The following is a 9,826-nucleotide window of genomic DNA, read 5'->3' as shown; positions in this document are numbered from 1 at the left end:
CTTTCCAAACGTTTTATAGTTAGTTATTAATCTATACGATTCTTCTTGTCATGATGTTTAAAAAAGAAAATCTTGATAGTATATCAACTTAGTTTAGTTAAGTATATGTTAAGGGCTACAGTTTTGCATAGAAGAGATTCGATTATTATAAACTAATAGGAAAATTTAAGGATAGATAAAATAGAGAAAATTTACCTCATAAGTAGAAAATGTCAAAGTCAAGATATAAGATAAATCTGACGTTAAACGAGTTCCATTTTAAAAGTTCTTTAAAGGTTAACAAATTATATGGTCAATTGCATATTTTAAGGGACAACTAAGATCCTTTACTCTAGCAGTGAAATATTCAAACATTTAAACAACTTAAATGAATTAGAAAAGGTATACGCATAGTTATAATTAGATTTGAGAACAATTTGTATAAACTACAACGGAGGTAAGTAATTGCAGGGTATACGTACGTCGTCGTCATTCTGTTCTATATTCTCTTCTTTGTTCGCATAATCTTGTCTCCTTTGCCTTGGTTTCGTAGAGCATCCGCTCAGTGTAAAATAAAAAACACAGGTAAAACGCAAAAGGTAAAGATTCCACGCACACAGCTATACATACATATACATATGTATATATATACATGCATTTATGTATGTAACTACATATATTCCTCCAGATAATAATGCTCTTACATATGTACATATGTATGTATATTAAAATTTCGGGTTTTTTTGTTGTTGTTTGTTTTCTGCTTACTTTGCATTCAATTTGAGTGAATTTTTTTTTGGTTGGTCCCTTTGTTTCAATTGAGAAGATACTGGCGATATGAGAGGTAGTCACTTGTTGCGCGCTCTGAAACGGACTTTCGGCTGGGGCAGGAGACAATTACAGGTTGATAAACACAATGTGATCCTTATCACCGGCTGTGATTCCGGTTTAGGGTAAGTCGGAATCGAAGTATCGATTGATAAATGATCATTTCTTTTGTGTGTGTAGTCACTCTCTGGCAGTATATTGTCACAATGCTCTCCAAATGACCGTGGTCTCCTGTTGTCATAATCTACAATCCGAGGGGGCTCAACTCTTGCGGCAAATGAACTCATCCAAGGAGCCACATCGGATGCATATCTGGGCATTGGATTTATTGCAGGCTGAATCGATAGAATTGGTGCATGAACAATTGGTTAAGCTTCTGGAAACGCATAAGGATTATCAGATTATGGCTTTGGTCAACAATGCCGGAGTGATGTGTTTCGGGGACTTTGAATGGCAAACGCCAGAGCAAATCGAGTTGCAAATCAATTGCAATCTTCTGGGCACTATGCGACTAACGAGGCAGCTATTGCCATTGCTCCGTCGACAGGGTGGCCGAATCATCAATGTGACAAGTCATTGTGGATTGCAGGCTCTGCCCTCCTTGGCTCCGTATGCCGCCTCCAAGGCCGCTCTCCGCTCGTGGACAGATGCTCTGCGCATTGAATTGCAGCCACATGGCATGGAGGTGGTGAATTTTATACCCGGCTCATTTGTAATGGCCAGCAATATAGCCGCTCGCCAGCAGCAGCAAGCCCAGCAGATGCGCGAGAACTTCACCAGGGAACAACATGACTACTACGATGGATATTTTGAGCGTTTTCATGGATATCTGAGAATTCTTTCCGGCTTTAAGGCCCCAAATCAATTGAGGGATGAAGAATTGCTCAGTAAATTTAAAGACGCGCTCACCAATGTGCAACCTTGGACCATTTATATACATGAACCATGGCGTTATAGGATCTATCGATATCTATTTTGGATTTGCCCTGCTCCCCTGGTCGATTGGCTAACCATACGATTCTGCGCCATGCCCACATTTGAGGATAGCAAGTAATAGAGATTAGTTAGTAGGTCTAGGTTTACATTTATTTTTAGTTTACTGGAAATACTTGGCTAGGGACTTGTGGCTAATATATGTATAAATGTTTTTCTTTTTTTGTTTTCTCCATATATTGCCAACGGGAGCTGCGTTTGCCTGTCACTAAAAGAGTTTGAGAAGTTTTTGGGTGGTCACGAACACAGCAATCATAATAAAAATAAAAATTAATGGGGAGAGGGGCTGGAAAGACAATCACAGTATTTTAATAGCCAGTGCTGCGGCATCTCTCGTAAACAGCATCATTGAGCAGCTGGAACCACTCACTGGCATAGGTAGACTCCTCGGCGGCACGGAAAAGTTCTAGTTTCTCATCGGTGGGCAATGATGCGCATAGATAATAATTAATGGCTGTCTCTGTCAGATCTGTATGATAGTTCTTTAATGCCCATTCCAAAAGACGCAGACAGTTGTGTGAGTCCAGAAATTGGATGAGACGCTGCAGGAGAATTTCTTCCATGTCCGGCATGATATACACACGCGACATCTCAAAGGCCTGAAGCATTGCCGCGTAATTGGGTTTGGCTAATTGATGCTGCTCTGGACTGCGGCCAATTAAATGCAGAAAATACCTCACACCGTTGGCTGTGTATTCTTGTAATTGAATCTCGCCCTGGTGACCTTCACGAAAGTCGCTATTTAGCATTTTGTTAAAAACTTCACTGGTATCGCACAACAATTGCTTGTTGAATCCGATGCTAACACTATTCGTCTGGCTCTTTCCTGGCTCGCCATCCTGCTGTACCACAAAACGCATATCGCAATCCTTATGCAATGGTGTATTCTCGTTTAGCGGCTCCAGGCAATTGCCCGTTGAAGTCTCTTCGTATATGGCATCGGGTAAGGTGATGCCAAGTGTAAAGCGTGACATGGCTGTCAGAGCATCAGCCGCCTCGGCTGCATAAAGATCCCCGCTCTTCTTACGCAACAGCAAGTCAAAGAGCAAAGTCAATGCATTTCCATCATAAAGAAACTGATAGAGCAATCGATGACTTTTGATTATAAATGCCACCGAAATGGCAGCACGCTGCTGGGCATTGAGATCATCGCAGCGTAGAAGACGAACCAGTTCTTCCTTGCCATAATTAGATTCGCCCACATTGGTTAACGTCTCAAGAAATGCGAAGCCATCTTTGCGCATCTACAAGGAAAAAAGAGCTTCATTTAAGTAAGTCATAAGATAGATCACATTTTCAATGATTACCTCTTCCACTTTAGTCAACTGATACAATTGATGGACTACGCCATGTTTGATAATTTGGGCAAAAAATTGGCTCTCCCTAGAAGACAAAAAAAGGACATGAAATAGTTAAGATAACTATTTCACGTTTACTTTGCCACTACTTACAGCAATATGTTGGTCAGAGCATTGGAGAAATTGTTGTTTGCACCAAACAAATTGATTGCTCTGATCAAAGTATCCAAAGTATCTGGTTTACCCAGTTCAGCACGTTTGTTTACCATCAATGTAATGCGATAGATTAAATTCTCTATTATGTCAATGGTATCGCCACCGTTCTGATTGCGAAACTGGGCCATTTTCGGAGGTGTTGCATCGGTGCTCAACTCATCTAGATCTTCCTTGTCAGATAAGGGATCATCGATAGGTTCGGTGCCCTCATCAATTAGATTTAATATATCCATGACATTTGAGTTTTGTGCGCGATTGGCAGCAATGCGATGCTCTCGTGTGTCCCCACTCTCCTGTTTCACCTCCGCATTATTGCCCACAACGTCATCGTCATCGTCATCATCATCATCGCTGCATGCTGGCGAATAGTTTTCATCATTATCGTCATGGGTTAAAAGATCAGAACAAATGGGAGACATGCTCCGTGAGCTGCATGGGCTGACGGTGCGATAGGAACGAGGCGAACTGCTTGGCGACTCAAAGTCCGGTTCTTGGGTCTTTGAAAACTGAAAGCATACACGAGATATATTGATATGGTGCTTCTCAATGATAGGGGAATCGATTTTTCTACCTTGCTTAATGTATCCGGGCTAAAGGGATCTGTTAATTTACGCTTTTTACCGCCCTGCAAACGCTCTTCACGTCGTCGTTTGTGATGCTCATCATCGCTTGTGAGATAATCATTCAATTCCCTCACTAACAAAGGAACTAGACCCTCATATAACAACAGCTCCATACTTAGATTATCATATTGGAAATTATTAAGTATGTGCAGAAGCTAAAAGAGATTTACATTTAATTAAATATCAAACAATTGGCATAGTCGAGTCTATGATAGCTCACCAATGAACGATCACTTTGCGATCCTGATTCCCTAATCATGGCCACCAATCGACGTAATGCTCCGCAGCGACGTATCTTGGATCGGCTGCATGCATCGGTGGACATGGTGGCAATGATATTGATGCAATGACGACTTTCGCTCTCCGCTAGAGTCTTGACCATATTGACAGCCATAAGCATTTCACAAGCAGCCTCAATGGCATCCGCTGTGCTCAGCATAAAGAAGGCGCATGGATCTTTACTGAAGTTCGACAAAATCTTCAGGGCCGTAGAACGTTGATCGCTGTCCTCCTTGACAAAATACACAATGGCGGCCAGAGATGTTTGATGCGAAATCGACTGAAAGACAATAATTATGGGTTCCGTTTAGATTGGAAATACGTAATCAACATTCTTTGAACAAACCTGCCATGCTTTCATTCCAATCTGTTGGGCTGACAATAGGACAAGACATTTGAGTATCTCATGGGCCAATTCAATGGCTTCCGCCTCCTTGGGTAGCACATATTCACAATTTCGTTTCGAATTCTTTAACATTTGATAATCAAAGATATCGCTGCGTACACCTTCCAAATTTCGAGCGACCTCCTCGAAATATTTCTCACGATGTTGATTGCGTTTGAGGCCAATCAATGCGGATACTTCGATCTGATCCGGCGCTGTCTCTTTGGGAGCCTCATTATTTTTCATAACAGCCACAAATATACGCATCATCTGCAGAAATCCATTGGCCATGAGAAAATGCTTCAGAAACTGGCTGCTGACCAGAAGGAATCGGCACACACGAAAGGCCATAATGCGTGTCTGAACAGCAGTGGTTGATTCGATAATGTGGCATATTGCTGGAGCAATGGATGCATAGTAGGCAGTCAGGAATTGAGAGGCTCGCTTACTCTTGGCCAGATTGCCCAACATACGGCAGGCTCGACACTGAATTACTGGATTTGGTATAGTCTTCAAAATTGTAATAAGGGGGCCAAGCACTTTACACTCGACAGCCTGTAAAAATGGGGCATATGATTTATGCAAACAAACATTCAGACGTTGTCCCGTATCCAAACTTACCTCTATACAGGCCTGATCATCTGTACAGCAATTGCCCAAAATGCTGAGCACCACCTCCATGATCTTTTCGTTTAGTTTGCTTATAAGACGAACCTTAAGAATTCAAAAAACATTTAATGACTCTCAAACTTCAAACGGTGACAGTGGCTATGACTCTCAAACTTACCATTATTGGAACGCCACCCGAAGTACGAAATAAGAGAATTCCATCTCTGTCTTTAACTAGATCTGTACGCAACTTAACTAGACATTTGTATATTACGGTCTTGTCCGTCGCCGTCTTGAGGACATTTAAAATGTCCTCAACTTGTTCGGAGGACCAAACCATTTGTTTTTTATTAATCGTTTTTCGTTTTTTGTTTGTGCTCTACGTGACTCTCAAACCTGGCAGGGGCTCTCAAACTGAGGGATAATTATCATCATAGAGATGATAAAAACGGGCGTCGTTGTTATCGTTTAAATCACTCATCTCTGGTTGGACACGACCCACAATTAAAAGTAGTAAATCTAAATCATTAATATTCCAAATAACTCATTTTGCATTACTCTTGAGGTCATTTTTATTCTCAAAAGTTTATTTTTTGATTAAACATCGCGCTCGTTTTGTGACACGCTACCATCTCTAGTCAATAGAGCTGAGCAAAACCAAAAAAGGTGGGCGAATTCAAACTCAGATAACTTTTCTGTAATTAACGAACTTAGTAACGTATTAGTAGTTACAATCTGCAACTGATAACTTAAAAAGATCACTTTACAATTCATTATTAATTTTGTTAGCCTTGCATTTGAATTTTCGCAACCGAGATAATGAGTAACATCTGGACCTGCTTTACAGCCAATCAGTGTCCCACTCTTGCTGGCAAACCAAAAATGTTTTTCATTCAAGCCTGTCGTGGTGAAGGTGCTGATCCTGGGGTCACCTTGCAACGCGTGGTTCGTCAAACTGATACAGATGGTGAATCATCAACGTATTACAGAATACCTGTTAATGCCGATTTTTTAATTATGCACGCCACCATTCCGGGCTTCGTGCAGACCACTAATGGCAAACGGCTGGACATCCTGACACTGCTCACATTTGTTTGCCGACGGGTGGCGATCGACTTTGAAACCCAAGACCAGCACATAAAACAGGTTCCCTGCATTACGACCATGTTAACACGTATTTTACGCTTCAGCGATAAGGAAATTGCACCAGATAGACGAATGTGTGGATTGCCATCATGTCCTAATTGCTTATTTAACTGATCACATGAAGACGTAAAGATTTATGTTTGTATGTTTACCTTTTTACAAATAAAGATCCAACAATTTTCCAGCATCCTGCTTATTACCTCTTTTATCTTATCAAAAAGCTATTCAAAAAGTCTACCGTGAGTTCTAGAATAAATTATATTTTCATAAATATTTATTACGGTAAACATTTACTTAAGTTTTTGCGCCACCTTGTATTTACCCCAAACTTTCAATCTATGCAAAACAAGATATAGAAAACTGGTTAAAATGAAATATTCAGGTTATTATTTGAAATCATTTTCAAAACTTTGTCTTTTTGGGAAAATGGATTCAATTGATGTTGTAAAGTGCTTTTTAAGCTAAAATTAAAAGAAAACGAGTCATTTTTATATTAACAAAGATTTTTCAAAATATTTGAAGACTAAAATTAACCCCAAAAGTATGCAAATATATCCATGTCTTACAACAAACGGCGATGGTAACATTAATGATATATCTTTGAATGGCGAATTCACAAAAGCTAGGCAAATTCAAAAGTGTTGGAAGAAATTGAAAAACCTTTTTTTCTTAAGAAACGTTACTAATACAACTTAACTGCAACTTATCGCACCGGTTCACTCCACCAGTATCTTGTTATTGTTTAGTTTTAAATGCAAGATAAAAAAAGTTAAACAACAAATTAAAAATTAAACAAAGAAGGAGAATTTGCACAACCAAGAGAATGAATCAGGCTTGTGGAATTGTGTCCGTGGCCAAAATGACCACAGAACGGCATGCTGCGGAATACAATATGAAACACAAGCAACGAGGAATGGCCTTGATCTTTAATCATGAACATTTTGATGTGCCCACTTTGAAATCGCGCGCTGGCACCAATGTCGACTGTGACAACTTAACGCGTGTGCTCAAACAGTTGGACTTCGAGGTGACCGTGTATAAGGATTGCAGATATAAGGACATTCTACGAACTGTAGAATATGCCGCGTCCCAGAATCATAAAGACAATGATTGCATTCTGGTGGCCATACTGTCGCATGGTGTAATGGGATACATTTATGCCAAGGACACTCAATATAAACTGGACTCTATCTGGAGTTGCTTTACAGCCGACCGCTGTCCCACATTAGCTGGGAAACCAAAGTTGTTCTTCATTCAAGCCTGTCAGGGTAAAAGCTTAGGTGATGGAATCACCATGCTACGTACCGATCACATTGAAACCGATGGTGAATCAGCAACAAACTACAGAATACCCAATCATGCAGATTTTCTCTTTGCTTACTCCACCATCCCGGGCTTCTATGCGTGGCGCAATCGGTTACAAGGAAACTGGTTTGTGCAGGCCCTGTGCGCCGAATTGGCCACCAATGGCAAACGACTGGACATCCTGACATTGCTCACATACGTTTGCCAACGGGTGGCGATCGACGTTGAATCCAACAATCTGGATATACCCGAATGTAATCAAAAGACGCAGATTCCTTGCATTATGACAATGTTAACGCGTGTTTTACGTTTTAGCGATAAGTAAATGACACTATCTGGACTAACTACATACCTTTTTACAAATAAAGAGCCAACAATTTTCCAGCATCCTGCTTATTACCTCTTTTATCTTATCAAAAAGTCTACCGTGTGTTCTAGAATAAGTTATATTTTCATTAATATTTATTACGGTAAATATTTATTTAAGAGTTTGCGCCACCTTGTATTTACCCCAAACTTTCAATCTATGTAAAACAAAATATAGAAAACTAGTTAAAATGAGATATTCAGGTTATTATATGAAATCATTTTCAAAACTTTGTCTTTTTTTTTTATATTAACAAAGATTTTTCAAAATATTTGAAGACTAAAATTAACCCCAAAAGTATGCAAATATATCCATGTCTTACAACAAACGGCGATGGTAACATTAATGATATATCTTTGAATGGCGAATTCACAAAAGCTAGGCAAATTCAAAAGTGTTGGAAGAAATTGAAATACCTTTTTTTCTTAAGAAACGTTACTAATACAACTTAACTGCAACTTATCGCACCGGTTCACTCCACCAGTATCTTGTTATTGTTTAGTTTTAAATGCAAGATAAACAAAATTAAGCAACAAATTAAAAATTAAACAAAGAAGGAGAATTTGCACAACCAAGAGAATGAATCAGGCTTGTGGAATTGTGTCCGTGGCAAAAATGACCACAGAACGGCATGCTGCGGAATACAATATGAAACACAAGGATCGAGGATTGGCCTTGATCTTCAACCATGAACATTTTGATTCGTCCGAGTTGTCTACGCGCACTGGCACCAATGTGGACTGTAAGAATTTGGAGCATGAGCTCCAAAAGCTGTATTTCACCGTTGTCGTGCATACGAATTGCAAATATAAGGAAATTCTGGAAACTGTTCAAAAAGCGGCGTCCCAGGACCACACCAACAGTGATTGCATCCTGGTGGCCATACTGTCACATGGCAAAATGGGCTTCATTAATGCCAAGGACAAGGAGTATAAACTGGACTCTATCTGGAGTTGCTTTACAGCCGACCGCTGTCCCACATTAGCTGGGAAACCAAAGTTGTTCTTCATTCAAGCCTGTCAGGGTAAAAGTTTCGATGATGGAACCATGCTACGTACCGATCACATTGAAACCGATGGTGAATCAGCAACAAACTACAGAATACCCAATCATGCAGACTTTCTTTTTGCTTACTCCACCATCCCGGGCTTCTATGCGTGGCGCAATCAGTTACAAGGAAGCTGGTTCGTGCAGGCCCTGTGCGCCGAATTGGCCACCAATGGCAAACGGCTGGACATCCTGACATTGCTCACATATGTTTGCCAACGGGTGGCGATCGACTTTGAATCCTACAATCCGAAGATACCCGCATATAATGAAAAGAAGCAGATTCCTTGCATTATGACAATGTTAACGCGTGTTTTACGTTTTAGCGATAGGTAAATGACACTATCTGGACATATGTACATATTTGATATAAATTGATGGTGTGGTTAGATGGGGGAGTAAGTGTGGAAATTTTTTTCTTATCTCTTGCATTTATTGCAATTTTTATTACTACCTTTGTATCAACATATGTATGTACATATGTATATGTACTAATACAGGCCCAACAATTTCCAAGAATCCTGCTTATCAAACATCATTAAATCACTTCTGTGACTCCCAAACTTTTAAAGTTGTTGTTTTTTGTTTTTTTTATTTGGGCTGAACAAAGAAGCTGATCGATAATTTTCATCATGGAGATGTGGTAATTGTGCATCGTAGTTATTTGGATTGGATTAAAAGAATGTTTTGTTCTGAAAGACTTTTATCTTCATTAATAAAAGGTAATGTGTATGCATTTAGAGTATGCAAA

At 39.8% G+C, this 9,826-nt stretch overlaps 5 protein-coding genes across 5 annotated transcripts; 4 read left to right on the top strand and 1 right to left on the bottom strand.

Annotated features, from left to right (window-relative positions):
• Nucleotides 1-814: 814 nt before the first annotated feature.
• On the top strand, nt 815-1,955 carry LOC6647737 (D-beta-hydroxybutyrate dehydrogenase, mitochondrial). The gene is made up of 2 exons (XM_002070159.3): nt 815-932; nt 988-1,955. The coding sequence occupies exons 1-2, from the start codon at nt 817-819 to the stop codon at nt 1,859-1,861; spliced, it is 990 nt and encodes a 329-aa protein (XP_002070195.1). The 5' UTR covers nt 815-816; the 3' UTR covers nt 1,862-1,955.
• LOC6647738 lies at nt 1,872-5,623 on the bottom strand. The gene is made up of 8 exons (XM_002070160.4): nt 5,389-5,623; nt 5,223-5,315; nt 4,563-5,156; nt 4,158-4,496; nt 3,886-4,092; nt 3,252-3,820; nt 3,108-3,183; nt 1,872-3,044 (listed from the first exon to the last, which is right to left on the bottom strand). The coding sequence occupies exons 1-8, from the start codon at nt 5,548-5,550 to the stop codon at nt 2,109-2,111; spliced, it is 2,976 nt and encodes a 991-aa protein (XP_002070196.1). The 5' UTR covers nt 5,551-5,623; the 3' UTR covers nt 1,872-2,108.
• Nucleotides 5,624-5,946: 323 nt separating this feature from the next.
• On the top strand, nt 5,947-6,536 carry LOC26529862 (caspase). The gene has a single exon (XM_015177512.3). The coding sequence runs from the start codon at nt 6,030-6,032 to the stop codon at nt 6,468-6,470; it is 441 nt and encodes a 146-aa protein (XP_015032998.1). The 5' UTR covers nt 5,947-6,029; the 3' UTR covers nt 6,471-6,536.
• A 489-nt stretch (nt 6,537-7,025) lies between these two features.
• On the top strand, nt 7,026-8,046 carry LOC6647739 (caspase). Its single transcript, XM_002070161.4, has one exon. The coding sequence runs from the start codon at nt 7,180-7,182 to the stop codon at nt 7,984-7,986; it is 807 nt and encodes a 268-aa protein (XP_002070197.2). The 5' UTR covers nt 7,026-7,179; the 3' UTR covers nt 7,987-8,046.
• Nucleotides 8,047-8,437: 391 nt separating this feature from the next.
• Nucleotides 8,438-9,642, top strand: LOC6647740 (caspase). The gene has a single exon (XM_002070162.4). It carries the CDS (start codon nt 8,608-8,610, stop codon nt 9,409-9,411), a length of 804 nt encoding a protein of 267 aa, XP_002070198.2. The 5' UTR covers nt 8,438-8,607; the 3' UTR covers nt 9,412-9,642.
• Nucleotides 9,643-9,826: the final 184 nt, after the last annotated feature.

The sequence above is a fragment of the Drosophila willistoni genome, chromosome 3R (assembly GCF_018902025.1).
Source record: "Drosophila willistoni isolate 14030-0811.24 chromosome 3R, UCI_dwil_1.1, whole genome shotgun sequence".
Lineage (NCBI taxonomy): Eukaryota > Metazoa > Arthropoda > Insecta > Diptera > Drosophilidae > Drosophila > Drosophila willistoni.
This window is presented reverse-complemented; position numbering and strand designations above follow the sequence as displayed.